General features: G+C 38.8%; 1 protein-coding gene and 1 long non-coding RNA gene across 6 annotated transcripts in view; one reads left to right on the top strand and one right to left on the bottom strand.

The window, feature by feature from the left end:
- The window catches only part of myo1b (myosin IB), a 114,240-nt gene extending 95,604 nt beyond the window's left edge, over positions 1–18,636 (bottom strand). For all 5 annotated transcript variants that reach the window (XM_065293074.2, XM_065293075.2, XM_065293076.2 and 2 more), the window contains exons 1-2: positions 18,434–18,636; positions 1,878–2,019 (exon numbers count right to left, since the gene is read on the bottom strand). In XM_065293074.2, coding sequence (XP_065149146.1) covers positions 1,878–2,012 — 135 coding nt within the window. In that variant the 5' untranslated portion in view covers positions 2,013–2,019; positions 18,434–18,636. The remainder of the gene's footprint in view (positions 1–1,877; positions 2,020–18,433) is intronic.
- Positions 1–19,127, top strand: part of LOC135782653 (uncharacterized) — a 237,809-nt gene that overhangs the window by 125,967 nt on the left and 92,715 nt on the right. The window lies entirely within an intron of this gene.

Genomic DNA, 19,127 nt, shown 5'->3' with positions numbered 1-19,127 from the left:
GGTTATCTCATTTCGGCCGTGTGGCGCGCATCCGCGCTATTGTCAGAGTTGTTTAATCAACTGGCTAGTTATCCTTCAGACAGTGACGGTCCGGACCATGTCTTTCTCATGTCGGCCGTGTGCTCGCGGTGTGAAGTGCTTACGCACTATTCTCCGAGATGCACTTGACGGCCTTTTGTGCAGCGAATTATTTTTTTTTTTGTGGGACGACCGGTACCCTGAAAAGCCTCTCTGACAATTTTATGGACATTTTCTGGAACCTAAAGTGCTGTGTGAATGAGGTTTCAGATCCTCAGGAGGGGGCATCAGAGTAAAATCGTTCCTGTAGTTCTCTGGGAATTTACGGTAGCATTGAGTTAAATGCAACTTTTATAAATGTGAATACAATGTGACTACATTCTATAACTAGACAGAAAACGTGTAATTCTTGCAAAAAATAAAATAAAAACATAACTAGAGCTCCACAATAATTTGTGAAAAAAGCTCACAATTTCAATTCTTTTCTGATGACTTTGCCCATTAAAGGGTTTATACATTTTCTATGCTTAGTTGACAAGAACAGTGAAATGTTAAGACGGGAAACATGGTTTTAATTGCAATTCTTTTTTTACATTAATGCAAAAACAACTTCCTAAAGTTGTTTTTGCATTAAAAAAAGCTGTTCTCATTTACATATTTCCTGCTATCAATTATCAGATTTATAACTGCAACATTGTCTGACAAAATTACCACACAAAGAGCGGCGATTTTGACTATATTCTTTCACACAGTGCACAGCCTCTGTCCAAGTAACCATGTGCTTATTTACAGACGTACTGAGTTCATGTTAATATATCCAAAACTGTTTCAGAAACGGTGCTTTCATCCAATGTGCTGCTTCTCACTGAGACCTTGTTATCCCTTTATTTACACAATGAAAGCTAAGGTTGATCCAAAAAGACGCTAGGTTTTGCCGTTATGTGCCTCTTCTGAACAAAAGTCCCAAAATCTAGTGAAAGAGTTGCTAACACTGGTGGCACAAATTAGAAATGAATGGGAAACACTGCATCACTTAAAAGCTGTGGTTTCTCACCATATAGAGTGTGTTTATGAGAAATCTGACACCAGCAGCACAAGCATAGGTAAAAGCGCCCCTAGCTTTAGCGTGTAGTGATTGGATATGTACTCCTGGGGAGGCCTTTAACTAGATCGGCCAGCAGATTTACAGACACAAACGAACAAAGAGAATAATAAAATGCAAGGGATTAATTTGGAGGAGAAAACGCAATTCACACGAGTGTATTAAACCGCTGAGGTCATACCAAATGGTTTAATATTAGCCTATATTGAGAATTATAGCATCTTTAGTGCCAACATTTAAAGCCCTAAGTCCTGCCCTGGATTAAAGATAAAAGAGGTAACCCACATTTTTATGTTGTGTTGCAACTACTTGCGTCAAAAATGATGCCAAAGACAAAACAAGAGACAAAAACGGATTTATACTATGCGTGTTCTTCTTACAAATCCAGTTGAAAGCTGCAATTTAACATCTTTTTTAAATAAACCAAAAAAATAAAACAGTGTTCAAAACGGTCTTCTTACTCAACCGTGATTTGCAATGGTAAGCTTACAATAATGATTTATAATTTGTTGAAAATATAACTTTTTTGTTATTACGTCATGTCCGTAAACAGAAAGAAAATGAGCCAGCTATCATATCGCATGTAAATCATGCAAACATCAATGTATTATGTCCTTACATCTGGGGAATTGTATTTTGTTAAAAAAAGCTAAAACTGCAGAGGGCATCCAGTCAAAAAGTGAATGGGACAGAGCTTGTGCTAAAACAAGACTTAATATCAGCAAGGCTCAACATTCTGCTCTTAACGCTTACTTACGTAAATCTCGTTGTGATCAAAACGATTCTTTAGATTCCCAATGAAAGAGTCCTCTGACAGGGGTTCAAGGAGGACCATGTCCCCAACCCCTATCATATTGTCGAGAAGTGAAGTCTTCACCTCCATTTTGGACATTATCCCCCTACAGAGAAAACAGAAAAATCTGGTCAACAATTCTGAAGGCATTTAATTTGATTTCTATTTTGGTCAGTGAGAAAACAATTTTCAAGGTCACCCATTGTGATCCCCAGTAGAGCATGTAAATATTGCCAATTTTGAGATGTTTGCGTTTAGTGTGTCCCTTTAAATGCAAATTAGCTGTTGCTCCCGGCACGCTTTCCGGAAGAGGTAGGAGTTTCAAGAACTCATGTTTTAGCAAACAGCCACAAAAAGGCAGAAGAATCTTACCCAATGACAGGCTTAAATGTTTGAACCATTTCATAAAGTCAATCATCCGACTGTACTGTGCATATTAAATGCATTTTAAGAATTAGCAGACGGCATCGTGGTAAAAAGACTATATATAGCTCAGGTCTCATGCTGCCTTCACATGCTATATAGGTAATGTTTTAAACAGTCACAATGATGTTTAGCATTTTCCAAGAAAATAAACTTCCACAAACGTTGTCAGGAGTTTTTTTGACCAAACCACAAAAGCATGTTTAACCCTCAATTGGTCCTTGGGGTATACATGACCCCAATCGACATTTCATTAGTTAAAACTAGTATCTCAGAGATATAAAATTTGTGACTTTTCCTAAATAATCTATCTACATATACACAAAAACTGGGATTGATTCAGTTGTTCTGAAAATATGTAAAAACTTTTTTTTATTAATTTGGTCTTGAAAAAAAAAAGGGAAATGCAAAAAAGGAATTGTTTTCCATGTGTCAAAAAATATATGCAATGTACAAAACACATGATCACACAAACACACACGCACACACAAACACACACATCTATGACTGCCGCAGAGAGCATTTGTATAGAATTTGGCAAATAAAATCAGCCACAAATGCAGAAAAAAGATATAAAGGGGTGTGACATAATACACACATATGCTCTCGCTCTCCCTCTCACGCACACACTCGCACACTTACATTCAGTAAAATTTGTGGCGTTTTTTTAAAAACAAACATTTCAAAATGCATCAAAACTACGAAAAAATTTGGTGTCAAATACCAAACAAACCCTCATTTATTATCATAACCTTCAGTTCAAAGCAACAGAAAGTGCAATGGGCTTTTATTTGTCTATAACTCACACTACACAAACCAGATAAAGTACAAAAACAACGTGAATGAAACAAATCAAAAGTCATGTGACGTGAGAAAATACAATTGGCACACGCTGCAAAGCTCTCCTGATGCACAGCTCAGGCGTGTAAGGTGAAACAGACATAATGCCTTTTTGGCGGAGACCATTGAAAAACTCCAGCTGCTACAGCAAAGATACAACAATGATAGATTTGGTGCTTCTCACTCTCGGGTGTATCTATGCAAATAGGGCGGGGCTTTCCCTTCGATGACATCATTGATGGGGAGAATCTCAATCTGCGTGTTTCACCCATAGACCGTAAAAAAGATAGATGACACCGCTTCCTTCCATTGTAATGAACTGAACGTAAAATGTACAACAATGCAAGCTGATATGTAACACCAAAAACATCAGTTTGGAGCCAATGCATGTGCAGAAGGAATCGGCCGTGGAGCTCGATGGCAAAGCTGCAGTATCAAACTTCCGCCCAAACAATTGCACGTCCAATTCAACCACGCCCCTTAAATGCTAAAATAAGGAAAGTTAAATACAACTCATTTTGTTAGTGTGAAATGACACAGAAATTGAAAAATAATGGTTAGTTATGTCTTCAATCTTTCGTTGAAGCTCTGACAGTCCGCTCCAAGTGCCAATCACTTGCATGGAGAGAGCGGGATTTAGGACTAGTACTGCATCCAGCCACCAGGGGGTGATCAAAGAGCCAGCAGCTTCACAATTGAGGACGTATGAAGCACACCCGGTTTCACCACACAGGTTTTGAATAAGCAAATTATTAAAAAAAATTTTTTTTTTGCCATAATAGGTTGTTTAAAGGCGGAGTGCATCTCTGAAAGCCAATGTTGATATTTGAAATGACCTTAACAAACACACCCCTACTTCAATAGAATCTGGACCTTCATTTGATGTACCCACTTCACAAATAAGTAACCCCGGCTAGGCTTGCCGCGATAGTCGGTGAAACTGTGATTACCGGTGCTTCAGGTTCTCACCGGTTAGATCACTTGCCCACCGCGACACCGTCTTTCACCGTCGTTTTGATATTTTCGTGTAATTACATAATTTAGTTTCATTAGAGAGAGGAAACACACTAACAAATGAATGTGTCTGCTGCCTAAATTCAGCGGAGCTGAACCCGCGTCACGTCACAGAGCAGCCGGTGTCAGGTTTCATTTATTTCTGTCAGTGTGCGAGACGAGCTGACCGACCAGACGATGGAAGAAGCCGTGTGCTTACTTGTTTTTGTTATAATATACATATATGATGTTTAATATAAGCGAGATCGTTTTGTTGTTGTGTTTTTCATCAAGAAAAATAATAAACCCATCATTCAAACAGCGCTTTATGGAGAAGTAGCCGGTTGCTCTGCTTGGGACTGGCGGGTACCTGCGCACAATGCGCCGCACATTGACTCAAGCACTTAATTAAACCAGCTGTTGCACTCGCATCGCACGCAAATTCATACGCGATTTAACGCAGCATACGCAAGCACTGCATTTAAACAGTTGCGTAATTCAAAAGGGAAAGTAAAATGTGCACGTCTGCATGCGCATTTATAAGCCCCTCCCACCCGGTGAAACTGGGATCACCGGGTTTGTGACGTGCCGATTAACCGGTGGGAAAATTCTGTCACCGCGGCAACCCTAACCTCGGCAACGATGTCGGTTAGTAGACACGCCCCTTACTGCTGATTGGCTACAAGTGTGTTTTGGTACTCAACCCAAATCCCTTTTCCAAAGTGTTTCTCAAAAATCATGCATCCCACCTTTTAACAGACTGCGAACACAATGATGTTCTAACACATTATAAAGCTATATAATAAATAGTGACATCACTTTATAAAGTATTGTTAAAATACATGTCTGAAAAATGTGTTTTAGAAGAATCAACATGCATTTGAGATGTTTACATTTGTTTGTATCTAATGTGCTATTAGTATAACCACCTGACATACTGTATGTCATTAAAGATACAATTTGCAATTATGCGCCGCAAGATGGCGCCAGATCAAACAAAAACAATGATGTTGTTTACCGACGCTCTGAAGCAGCGTGGAATTATGGGATTTGTAGTCTTTAACTCAACCGCTGATGGCCATCAATCAGACGAGAACGAGAAATCAAATTGATGGATAAGGTAATCAAGTCTTATAAATGTTGCTATGATGACATCGTTTATTTCATTATGTAAGTTTATATGTGATGTTCAAAACGAAATTGTTAGTCATATATATTACAGTATTAGTCCAAATTCGATGGTAAACACAGCACAGAATTAAGTTTTCAACTTACAATCTACAATGATTTTTCACATAATGTATTGACAGTACAAATCTTATTGTGAAGTGTCTTAAAATGACCATTTATATTGCTGTACAATACCTTTTGATGTGCATATCTTCCGCGGGAAGACGCGCTGATTACAATCTACACACTAATGTTGTGATCAATATAATAGCATACGTTTTTTGAAGGGTTACGAATCAAAACAACTCACCCATCGCGTAAAACACAAGCAGGATCAGAATATCGGTCTAGTTAAATGTTGTCGTGAAGCTCTCTCCATCCAGATAATGCAACAACAAATTGATCCTCCCTCGTTTTGTTCCAAACTCTTCTTGGGTCGTTTGGTTGGCCCGTACGCTTACAGGAGCTGACACAACCAGAGGCAGACGGTACAGAGATATCCATAAGTTCATAAGCAAGCGCGTAGCCCGACAGGCGCTATCAAATAGTTCCGCATTTGTCCACGACACCGGCTCGCTGCGTCCGAAAACTCAAGGCAGTGAGGACTTGTTGCCTCGCTGCCTCATGAGGCCATGACTTCGGCCTCGGAGGCCTGAAGGCCGCTCAGAGAAAGGCTTTCCGACGCACTTAAAAAGCCGGTGTTTGAAATATAAACAGAGAGCGCCTTTGTGATAACTAATCACAAATTTGAAAACTACAATACTAATTTCTCTCTAGAAATGCAATTAAAATGCTTAAAAAGTGAAAATATACGTTTATTTTCACTAAATTTGTGCTCCAGCCGCTTCCTTGGCCGCCATTTTATTTGTTCGAGCTCGACCACTGTTGTCATGTCGTTTACGTCAGTAAAGGCGGTGACAAAGGGTCACATGGATATTAAAGCAACACTATGTAGTTTCCATGTAAAAATGACTTACAGCTCCCCCATGTGGTTGAAAAGCGCAACAGTGCCTGGTATCAGACACTCTTTTGCAGGCAGGGGGAGGGGCGGGGCTGTGTTTCCTACCCTCCACCGCCACTTTCAGAGTGTGCTTGTAGCAGCTAGGAGGCTGCTCAGGTTGCAGCAACAGTACAATTTGTCCAGTCAAAAGTAGTTCTATCACTGAAATAATTTTAGAGACATTATTTAAAAGTAAAAAAACTACATAGTGTTGCTTTAACGTCATTGATAAGAGACTGCACTGCCCCGTGTCAATGTTTTGAATGGAAATTTTCTCACGATTTACAAGTAGTTGAAAACATTACAGATATTGATAGTAATCAGCTGGACAAAATATATAACACTGGCCTAGTGGTTTTTGGAGATTTTACTGCAAATATCTTACAAATTGCACCTTTAAGCATTTTTGGTTAAAATTGAAAAGCATATTTTTCATAATATCTATAAAACAACATGAATAGACAAACATTATATTTTAACAAATTTCACACGAGAACATTGCTTTTAAAATATTTTCTCGTCTTTGGTTTAGTAATCCTGATGATCTTTGCCCTAGGATGTGATCTCATCAGTTTTTAACAGGCATTTCTAAACATACCTAATGCAAACAATTTCTGAAGGATGTGTTTGCATAGTAATACCGGAGTGAACCAGCATGTTTAGTTACAGAATGGACATAAGATATTCTGCTAATTATATAACGAAAAACTCCATGCTGGGAGTGACAGTTTTTTAACTTCTCTTCATCAGCCTTCTCTGGACACTAATCCAGGTGCCATTTACATGGCATGAGTTAAAAGGACTTTGTCACATTCAGGACTTTGATGCAGGGATTTGCTGAGCTCCTAAACCACTGTGGACCATTCAAACAAATAGACAATGGCAAACTGTAGAGCTCAGCATTAAACTACTATAACATTTCACGTTCCAAGCATCACAAGTCCTAGTCATAATAAAAACACTGGCAAAGAAATGTGTTACAAACAAAATGCAGACAGTATCACACATTGTACTTTGTTGATAAAATATATGTCTGGCCCTCACTGTGGGCATGTGGCATGTGCTTTGCATGACAAAATAAAGTTAAATTAGAGATTACATTGCCAGAGCTAAAGGGCAGATCATGCGATTGTTTGCCTTCCTAGAGAGAATCTCAGTTTGCCAATGTACAAAACATTGTGCCTGTTAAACAAATAAAAACATTAAGGGGAAATGTAATCACATTTAAAGTTGTTTTTATCTGAGAAAACAGAACATAGACATGTAACTGGAATCCAGTTAGAATGAGAATGTCCCTTCACCTCATTTTGCCCCAAATTTCACATATTTATCTCATTTTAAAACCATTGGCATATCAGCTATAGCATGAAAAATGCCAACATAAATTACAATATAATTACTGATATACAGTTAATATTACTGTGTGAGGGCACAGGGTATAATGTCATTTTGCATAGTATAATGTTAAATAAATAAACACTTGCCAAAACAAAATTAAGAGTGTAAAAAATTTACTTTGTCAGATGTATCAGAAAAAAAAGTTACTCTAAACTCATATGAACCACACACACAGAATATAAATATGAAAATGTGGCCCATAAAGTTTCTAATAGACCCTCCAAAATTGGCAAAAAATTTGTAATGAGTTTACAGTAGAACTTAAATTGGCTTGGCATCAGCCAAAAAAAAAAACCCTCAGTGCATTTCTAATTATTACGATTCCCTAAGAATCACTGGAAAGACATACCTGCCTGACATACACTTTTTACCTTAGGTTGTAATTGAACCTATGCTGGGTTGTTTCAAATGAAAATGATGGGTTGTTTTCGTCCATTGTTGGGTCACTTAAAAACATTTGCTGGGTTAATTTTAACACAATTGCTGGGTTTGTTCCATTTTTGACCAAATGCTGGGTTAAAAATATACTAGAGCCTAACGAGCATTCTCAAATAATTTCAATGAATGTTTAATGATCACAATAATGCTTGGCAACACAGAAATCTCCTTTCTTTTCTGTTTTGCATTACCTTTGCTTTCAGATACTACAAGGAAAGTACTTGTCTTTGTGTCTAGCTCCATTTGTGTCTTGGCAACAGCTGTAACCTAGCAGCATGGGATTTGATTAACAGTTACCTATGAAACAGAAATAAGTAGCACCCAGACTAAAGGTCAAATAAAGTGACAGAAGAGAACTAGATGTATCCACCAGTTCTCTGTAAAAACACTGCATAGCAACTGCTGGCAAGATCTACAAATTCTTTAGAAGACACCTTTTCCTTCTTGGCTCTCTAGAAGGACTTCAACTAAATTTATTATTCAATAAACATTTGTTTTTCCCAGAAATGTCCTTTAAAGGTTTAACCACCCAGTGACATTCACTTCCTGGATTCTGCCTTAAATTTATTACCAATAAAAAATGTTTAAATATAAGTTAATGGTTACAACCCAATGCAGAATTGGGGGCACATTCAGGTAAATAAAAAAATAGGAAACAGGAAGTATTTTATTCTAATAGAAAACATTTTTAATTTAAATAAAAAATTAGCTGATCTTAAACCTCTAAAAGTTGAATTATTTATTCTGAAAATCATTAAAACAATTATGGTATATTAATGTTTTGATGATAACGGAGTTGATTTTTCCCACGTGTTCCATAAATCTGTCGGTGTTTACCTTGATTTGACATAATATGCTTGCATGTTTTGTTGTTGTCATAAAATATCATATTGTAGCACTATAGTGTGTTTTAAATATATGTCCAGATCTGATTTTATATAATATACCTACTAGGGCTGCACGATGTGAGGAAAAGTTGCGATGTGCGATGAAATTGTTTAATGTTGCGATGACGATGTGATTTGCGATAAATATTTTATATTTTTTCCATGTTTTAGAGGCCATTCACATGTCGCGCCTAAAAATGGGTGGAAAATGCTAGACACGTAGGTTATTGTCACATGACCTGCACGCTGCGCTTGTGTCATTCTGAAAAGTTAAAATGTTTTTGAAATACCTGGAAATAAAGAGCGCGTCGCACTGCGTGCGAGTCGTGACCACGGCGCTTCCAGAGCGAACATACATTTGAAATAATGAACTTGAGCGCGCAATAGACGCAATATATGTGAATCACCGCTTCCACAGTACCTGTGTTTGCGGCGTCATCTCTCCTAAATCCAAAATAATTCCAGCTGAAGTGCTGTTCCTTTTTACCACAAGATCTTCGTTTGACAGCACATTTTCCTTACTATTCTCTCCTTTCTCGCCATCATTTTTGCTAACAGGCACAGCTTCGCAACTGACACCTCACAAATCAATCTGAGCGTAGCTGACTTGGGGGTTCCCCTGAACGCGCAAACCATCCGTGCGTCTTAAACTGCCTACTTCCATACTATATAGTATCCAAAGAGTACGAGAAGTAGTGCTTTTCGCCTACTATATAGTATGGAAGTATGCGGTTTGGGACGCAGGGCATGTCTTCAGGAATAAACGTGATAGGTCAAACGTTCATTACATGCGCTTACCGTTTTCCCTTCATTCATCGCGTCAAGGCTGTCTGTTGCGATGTGTTCATCGCGTGAGTTCATATCGCGATGACGATGAAAATTCGATGTATCGTTCAGCCCTAATACCTACAACATTGGTTATATGTCCCATGACTCCCATCTAATTTTAACAATCTATGTTTTCAAAAGTTCATTGTCCTGTTCAAAATGATGAATTAATGTATTCCTTGTGTCTTGATGATTGAGTAAGCAACATCCTGGTATAGACGGTTTCAGCAGCAACAACATAAACAAACAGCTTTTGTGGACCAAACGCAACTTCCCGTGGACTTCCACATAGTATTAACAACAACAGAGTCATTTCAGAGTAGTTAAAGGAATATTCCATTTTCTTAAAAGAAAAATCCAGATAATTTACTCACCACCATGTCATCCAAAATGTTGATGTCTTTCTTTGTTCAGTCAAGAAGAAATTGGGCCCTATTTTAACGATCTGAAACGCAAGTGCGAAGCGCAACGCGCAAGTGAGTTTGTGGGCGGATCTTGGGCGCTGTTGCTATTTTCCCGGCGTGAGAAATAACTCTTGCGCCGGGCGCAAATCAATAAGGGGTTGGTCTGAAGTAGGTTCATTATTCATAGGTGTGGTTTGGGCTTATCGTCAAATAAACCAATCAGAACGCTATCCAACATTCCCTTTAAACGCAAGGGCGCAAGTTCCATGGCGGGTTGCTATTATTATGACGGATTTACCAGGCGTACGCCAGGAGCGGTTTACAGCCGAGGAGACCGACGTTCTTGTAAGAGCAGTCAAAGACAGAGAAGTTGTTTTGTATGGGGATAGGAGAAACCCGCCCAAATCAGCGTAGGTTAAACAGGCGTGAGAGGAAATAGCCACAATTGTCTCATCAGCTGCCATTCCCATTGTTGCGCCAAGCGCTAAAATGATGTCAGGAGACGGGGGAATACCAAGCTTGCCAGCATAAATCGGGCACGCCGTGTAACGGGAGGTGGATCTGCCTCAGGACCTGACGCCAGCAGAGGACATCGCTGCGTCCACCCTCACCGCTGAAAGGGTTTGGGGGCTTTGAAATCGGACCCAAGAAACGCAAGCAAGGTCCAACCCCAAAGTACTCTTACAAATCAAGTTCATATACATTAAGGTTTCTTATGAAAACATTTTAATTATTATTTACATAAAATAAACGTAATACAGCCACACAACAAACTTATGAAAATATTTTAATCGTTATTTGCATGAGAACTTTTTAACGCAGCCACACAATAAATAAAATCTATCACCACAATGCTCACCACTATGATTCCCCTTATCTCATGTGTTAATATTTTTTAGTGTAACAATGTAGATTAGATAAGCACAGTGTATGCGCATTGTGCACGCTATACATTATGGTCAAGCATGCGCCCTTAAAATAGCATAATGAACAACGCGCAACGCGCCACTGACTTTAAACTTTTTTTTTCTGGTCAGTGGCGCAATTGTTTTTTGAAACTGCAAAATAGCATCAGGGATAGTTTGCGCCAAAACACGCCTCTTTTTTTGCGCTGAACCACCCAGGGAGCGCAAGTTCATTCCCTAGTTTGCCGACGTGCTTCTGTGGAGGGAAAAACCCGCTGTGCGCCGGTGCAAAATACGAATGATACATGCGTCACTGACAAAGTCAATTGCGCTGGGTGCAAGATAGGGCCCATTATGGTTTTTGAGGAAAACATTGCAGGATTTTTCTCATTTTAATGGACTTTAATAGAGCCCAAAACTTAATACTTAACTCAACACTTAACAGTTTTTTTTTGTTTCAAAGGACTATAAACGAACCCAACGATCACAAATTAAAGATAGAAAAGTGGCGAATTGTCTGTCGGCTCATGAGGACACGCACCGTGCATTAACAAAAATGTTTTTCTTTTAACTGATAATGTTAATCGGTCAGAAATTCTTACCTTCGGTTAACGGTTAAACGGTCAATGTGAACATCCCTATTTAAAAGTGCATATTTTTTTATTTTTCTTGCCAAAAATGACAACCGTTTTCCTAGATAAGACCCTTCGGTTGTGATCAGTTAGAGCTTTTTGAAGCTGCGTTCAAACTGCAATTTTAAACCTCTATTTAAACTGTTAACTGTTGGTGTCCAATAAAGTCAAATTGAGAAAAATCCTGGAATGTTTTCCTCTAAAAACTTAATTTCTTCTCGACTGAACAAAGATAGACAAACGTTTGGATGACATGGGGGTGAGTACATTTTTCAGAATTTTTTTTTTTTTTTTGTAAAAATTGGAGTAATCTTTTAAAGTGTAAAATTATTGTATACAATGTAAGCTAAAGGGCGATTTATAGTAGTGCGTAGGTCCTACGCCGTAGCTACGTGCGTACCTCTGCGTAGCCTGACGCGCACCTCACAAAATTTTTAACAGCGCGTCAGATCTACGCGGACAGCAAGCGCTGTGATTGGTCCACCAGAACCCCTCCCGTCAGGTAAAAAAACTGCGTCATAGGTATTTCCGTTTCTGACGGTGAAAACAAAGATGAGCCAAGTTGAGGAGTGATTTAACTCAAACTGCATCAAAAGTCGCTGTTTATTTACTTCCATCATTGCTGGTCTTCTCAAATCATACACAACAAGTTGCTGTTTCTTCTTCGTTTGTGGGTTAACTTGCTTAGCTTCTTCTTCTGTGACTTCTTTTGCTGCTACTGTGGTTACACGCGTGATAACTGGCTACCAGCGGTCTGCGGGTGTGTTTGCACGTCAACGCGGACGACGACGCACAAGTATAAATGAAAACCGACGCGGAACCTACGCCGTCGCGGCTACGCCGTAGGACCTACGCACGACTATAAATCGCCCTTTATTCTTGCCTGGCTGCAAAACTTCTGAGCCAAACGGTGATGCATCGTCTGTCTGTCTCTTCCCTCGTCTGTAGCAAACCGAAATTTGTTTTAGAAATCAGTTTAGCCACTACCCAGACTGATAAATTAAAAACAAACAAACAAACCGAAAGTTACTTTTGGTTTAAAGTGCATAAACGCGGCCACACACATGCGTCCAATGAAACGGTCTATGTAATGTGCCATAGTGAATGTTCTGGAATTATCATGTTGGCAGGCTAAATTAGGTCTGCAACAGATTCTTCTATTTTGTGTATACTTATTTACATACCATGGTATAAATAACTCACCCTGCACGTTAGACTGAGTAAGAGAAAAAGCGAAAGATAGATCAGGAGGACTTAAATGTTGTATTAAATTCACTACTTGTGAAGTTGTGTGCCCCTGAATATAACATTTATGTTTTTGACATGTTTTCCTAAAGGGATAGTCTCTGATTATCTCTGGACTACGGTAGGGAAAAACATCAGAATGTAATTTCAGTAGAAACTCTGACAGTGTCATTTAATTTCTAAATGCTTGGTGCAGTCCTCGGTACTCCACAACATTAGATGTTAATCTGTGCTGGTAGCCTAGTAACCCAGATTCCACCCAGTGACATAACTACATTTGGAAAACCACTGGAAAATGTAATCAATAAATGAAAACCTTTAGAAACATAGCTGAATATACAGATAAAGGAAGGAACGATAAAGAGATAACTCTTTCTGACAAGGGCTTTAAAATAATGTTGATTAACTGGATCACATTACTTTATAAATGTTGGAAGCTTTTAATCCCAACTTTTAAGTTTTGGTTTAAAAACTGAGATTTGCCTGAAACATGCTATGATGACTTACCAAGTTAGATTAAGGGGCGATTCACATTTCGCGTCTTCTGCGCAAATACGTTATTTGGCCAAGTGCACTCAAAAAAAGAGTGAGACGGTAGCGACCCGCACGCAGTTGCGACATCCTCTTTATTCGAGGTGCGGTGGCACCACAGTTGAAAAAGCTTGTTTTCTGTGCACTTTTAGATGCGAAATGTAAACTGCCCCTTAGCTAGCTAAATATGCCATTATAAGACGAGACAATAATAGTGATTGTCCGGTATCTATTAAGTAAATATTGTGGGGTCAAGCTAATGGCGCTTTTCCATTGCATAGTACCCCACGGTTTAGTTTAGTTTGGGTCGGGTCAGCTTACTTTTGGGAGCTTTTCCATTGGGTGCAGTACGTAGTACCCGATACTTTTTTTCGTACCACCTCGGTTGGGGTTCCAAGCGACCCGAGCTGATACCAAACGTGACGCGAAAACACTGTAGATCACTGATTGGTCTGAGAGAATCGTCACGTTCAAACATCTATTTGCACATCAATTTTAATTTTGTGGCAGACTTAGAAATAAATTAATGTATGGGAATGTACAACAACGCTCTCACGTGTATGATGTCACAGCAGTAGGCAGCGTAAATATAACGACACGCCTATAATCCCTCCCACTCCGAAGTGATACTAAACTCGATGGAAAAGCTTACCACGCCAAAGTGAGGTGAGCTGACCCGACCCAAACTAAACTAAATCGTGGAGTACTATGCAATGGAAAAGCGCCATAATTTTGTCAGAGTACATAAGGGGAGCTTTCCTCTTCATAACTGACATGGCATGCATTAGTAAATGAAGTAATTAATGTTGAAGCGAGATTTAATGAATCACCTAACAGCTGTTCACAAATCCAGTAATCCAGGTAGTATTTGTATTTCACTAGATTGCTTAGCCATCATCTTTCTGAACTGGCCCAAACTCAAAATCTGTCTGCTGTCCTACATTTCTACAGTGCAATAATATATAATTTAAAATTCCTGGAACTGAGCCATGTGTGATTTTCCACTCACAGTCAAGGTAGAGCAGTAAGTCCCTTTTCTAACCTTCAAGAGAAATGCACTTCCCTTCCACCAGAATACCCAGAAAGACCAAAATACGGTGAGATCAAACAGGGAAATACAATTTATTGCAAGCATAGATGACATTTCCGTGTAGCTTGGATCAAATAATGCTTTCATTTAAAAATATATACTCTGCAAATAAAGATCAAAATGGTTCAGTCGTTGACCTCATAGGTAAGTGATGTTAATGGAGCGAGCAAACAACACGATTGAGTTTAATCAACTACAGGCCACAAAATACAGAGCCATACACATGACTGGTGATGGTGGCAACTACAGACTTCTAATGGAGTGATGGGGCAAAGCCATTGTGACAATTTGTGAGCTTGCTCAGTGACCTGTAACACTGTTATGCAAGTCTGCAGCATATCCAGGGTAAACCCTTGGATTGACTTTCAACAATCCCGCAGAAGCCAGGTTTAGCAGACTGGAATGCATCCCTGAATCACATCTCCAGGACTTGTGTTTCTTTTCCTCATTTCTAATTTAAAATAATAATAATAATAATATTATACTTTTTTAAGGTCTCAATCCAGTTCCTGGAACTGGAAAAGACCGAAATCTCTCAACTGTTTCTTAAAATTACATTTCAATAAAGTTCCCAAACTGCTACCCCTTGGGCATCATTTATAGTTTCTATGAATACAGGTGAAAGTGACATAAGGACCAATGGAATGTGACCTCTACATTTACCATATTCAGTTAGTTGTAAACACACGTACTGAAAGTAGTGACACACACACACACACCAGAATCAGTGGCCAATGCAGCACCCGGGGAGCAATGGGGGGCAGGTACCTTGCTTAAATTAAGAGCACTGAAGTCGCAAGCAAGGGTCCGCAAGACTCGAACGGCAACTCTTGGGTTACAAGCATGCTGCTCTATGCACACTGTTTATTCACAAGAAACTTGGTATTATGTTTTGGAATCATACAGAATTCCGTATGTTTTGGAAACAATCTCGCTCTAATTTATCATACACTGATCGGTCTCCACGGTTACATATGAAGCCGAACACACCTAGTGTAACCAAAAAGTCCCTGTGAAGAACTAAACGAAAGGAGCAGTGTGGCAGCACATTAAAGGCATAATAAAACACACAAGTGACAAAACACAACATTGAATTCATCAGTTCTTTATAGATCTGGAGGTGAGGTTCCAAATGCATTAAAGGCCGAGTTGATGTCTAGATGACTTTCTGACATAATTCAAAAGTCACTTTGTAGTTTGTCTATCGTGCTACATTGTTATGGTGTTGTCACACCTGACACGTTTGGGGCGTTTGTTTCAGAACCGGCTGAATTTTCTCCCTTAGTTCTCCTATCCTGACAGACAACCCCTGATAGCTACCGGCGGCACCCCGTAAGATATGCAAATGCATTCTTAAGGCCTTTTACACCTGGTCACTTCATGCGTTTTCTCTGATCAGAATGCTATCCGATTGTAAAAAGACCAGGTGTAAATGCCCTCTGAAATGTTTTCAAGGCGGAATTAAATCTGATCACTTCAGGAAGTGGTCTGGGACGCATTTTAGATGAAACCGGACAAGTGTAAATACATCTGGTTGATGAAGACACATATGTCAGTGCTTCCCTCTTCCCAAATGTAAGCACGTCACTCGCAAGTTAACTGGGAAAGAGGCAAACAAAGATGACACGCTATTCCTTGATTTTCTGCACTTTTGATTTGGTGTCTAGTATTACATGATGGTCTCTTAAATAACTACAGGGTCCTTTGAAATACTTGATTTCGTTGGCCAGTGGCGACATTCCAAGGTTTGTTATTCCCAGATATCAACAGCTCAAATACATTTGATCAAATCACAGTAAACTTCAATCACAATAAAATTGTGGCTAGTAACTTTGTAAAACCATTGGCCATGGTGGCTCATAAGTAGATGTCAAGCCCTGGTTCAATGTAACCTCACAGACCTAACCCTCTCAATCAGTAAACAACTCTACCCAGCCTTTACAAAAACGTATTACACAATTACATCACACCTCTCAAACATGATATTTTATAAGGATACTGTTGAATGTGTTTCACAAAGCACCTTTCCAGGCAAAAGCGCTGCTGTGTAGGTGTTCAGTGGGTGGACTAATGGACAATGCTGTATGTGGGTGAAATGTTCAATATAGCAGGCCCACAAACACATCATAAACAGCACCTGTAATTTCTAAAGTTTACTGCTAGTGAAAATAAATAAACAAATATTTGTTCATCATTCAAAGTTCATGCAGAAATATGTAAATATGCCACACTAAATGTGACACTAAACGGAACTAAATAATAACTCAAATCTTAAACTGGTCACATAAGCAGTTAATCCTGTCAGTTAAAATGAATACCATGGTATAAACCAATTTTCTATGACGGGGCAGTCAGGACGTTTAGGTACAGAGCAGTGTAATCACACTAAAGCCCATGGTTTCCAGTTACACTGATTAAATACTTTACACCAAACCATATATGAGCAGCTCTCTGGCACATTTGTCCACGTTTCAACTGACCATATATAAAGTTTACGATGGAGTGTATATCTAAAGTACCATTTACCATTTCAGAATTATTCGCTTTTATAAAATTACTTTAATATGGTTAAAGATATCAATGTTTAATAAATATTCATTATTAAGACTAAATAAATAAACTATTTTCATCAACTAATGGAGCATAACTTTTGGCTATTTGTGGGTGTTATGTATAGTGTGTGATTACAGTCATTTTAACCCTGAAGAACCCACGGGCTCATATTTGTTCAATAGAATAAATGGGTTTTTGGATTTTCCTGGGTTCTCCAGGGTTAATAAAATGCCTGTTCAGTTGCTAGTGGTTTCTGGGTGGTTGACAGGGCTATGTAGTTGTTAAAGTGTTGTGGGTAGTAGCCAGGGTGTTACTACAATAATCTGCTCTTCTTGGTGGTGTCTACATGGTTTGGGTAAGTTACTTATGCCCAATTTAAAAGAGCCTATAAGGTTTCTACCATTTTGCGGCTCGGATCACTTCAGCAATGTCTATTGCACTTCTACTGGACTTAAATCTTAAATCAGATGGGAGTTTCATGCATTGTTGCACAAACATGCTGGAGAAATTGCACGTACAATTCTTAGGGTTAGGGATCCGATCAAATTGTTTAAAACTTTGGGTATTAGCGGCGCTTGCTTGAAACAAAAGTCAAAAAGTGTAGTGCAAGACACATATAAGCTTAGATCCAGCTCAAACTCAGTAGGCTTCAGAGTTCTTTGTTTCAGCCATAATGCAACTCATCCAAGTCCATCAGGATCCCGTGTGCTGCCATCCAACTTACATTATGTAAATGCTACCGTTACGTTCTCCTTTTTATCAAATATCTTATATGAATACGCACGTTGCTTGGCAATTGGACAAAACAAAGCTTTTTTAATCGCATTTATTTTTGACATTTTTCCATTGAATCATCCAGCTCACACTGAAAATCTGAAATAAAGTCATTATTTTTTTTTTTCCTTACGCACTGACTCGACTGAAAGTTAAGCGCCACGCGGTTTGCAGTTTGTTTGTATAAAAGTTTTGCAAAAATAAACAGTTAGATCGTTTCCCCAAAGTCCACTCAGATTTACAAAAACTTTCCATCTCTGATAGCCTACCACTGAATGTATGAATGAATGAATTGGATAGACCGACAATTGTGCACAGCTCGAAAGTTTACAAACAGCATTTAATCCAACATTTTCTTTATCCTGAAGGAAACAGCAACGAACTTTAAATAAATGCAAAGAGAACTTGCCTCAGCGCTTTGGAGTAAAATGTCCTTTAAATCCACTCTTGGGGCTAAAACGTTATCCAACTTTAGTCAAATTTGGAGATGCGTGTCCTGTGTCTCTTCTCAGTGCTTTTGTCTTTGTGTGTATCCCGTGAGAAGTGTCGGGACGCGTCTCTCATTCAGTGAGGCTGACTGCTCCACGAACACGGGGAGTGGTGACCGCAGTCTCACTGTGATAATCACCTCATTCCATAAAAACGCCCATCTACGCCAACCCCTCAACTAAACTAAACTCTCAGTGAACACAATTTTTTAAAAAAATATTGTACCTCTGCCATCGTGCGTCGACTTGATGAAATTACATTACTCTCGATGTGAACACACATATTATTTATTGGCAATAATACTGATGTACACCTATATATTCCACATAAAAAAAAGAAAACTTTTATTTTTAATATCGTGTATGATCTTTTCAAGCATAACTGTAGTTGTTTAACATTATAACATATTAAAAATAAACAAACTTACACAGGACATTTAGTATTCATTTTTGTCCAAAAATATAAGCAGTCCCAGCAACTTTCTGAAGAACAAAAGCGGGTTGGATGGACTGCTGAATATAAAATAAATATTTTAATATCGGTTGCGCTGTATTTTCAGGACAATGTTAAAAATACTCACACTTCCCATAATTTAATAGGCTTTAGGATGTACA

The sequence above is a fragment of the Paramisgurnus dabryanus genome, chromosome 15, assembly GCF_030506205.2.
Source record: "Paramisgurnus dabryanus chromosome 15, PD_genome_1.1, whole genome shotgun sequence".
Taxonomy (NCBI): Eukaryota; Metazoa; Chordata; class Actinopteri; order Cypriniformes; family Cobitidae; genus Paramisgurnus; species Paramisgurnus dabryanus.
The sequence above is the reverse complement of the archived record's forward strand: the minus strand, read 5'-3'. Positions and strand labels throughout refer to the sequence as shown.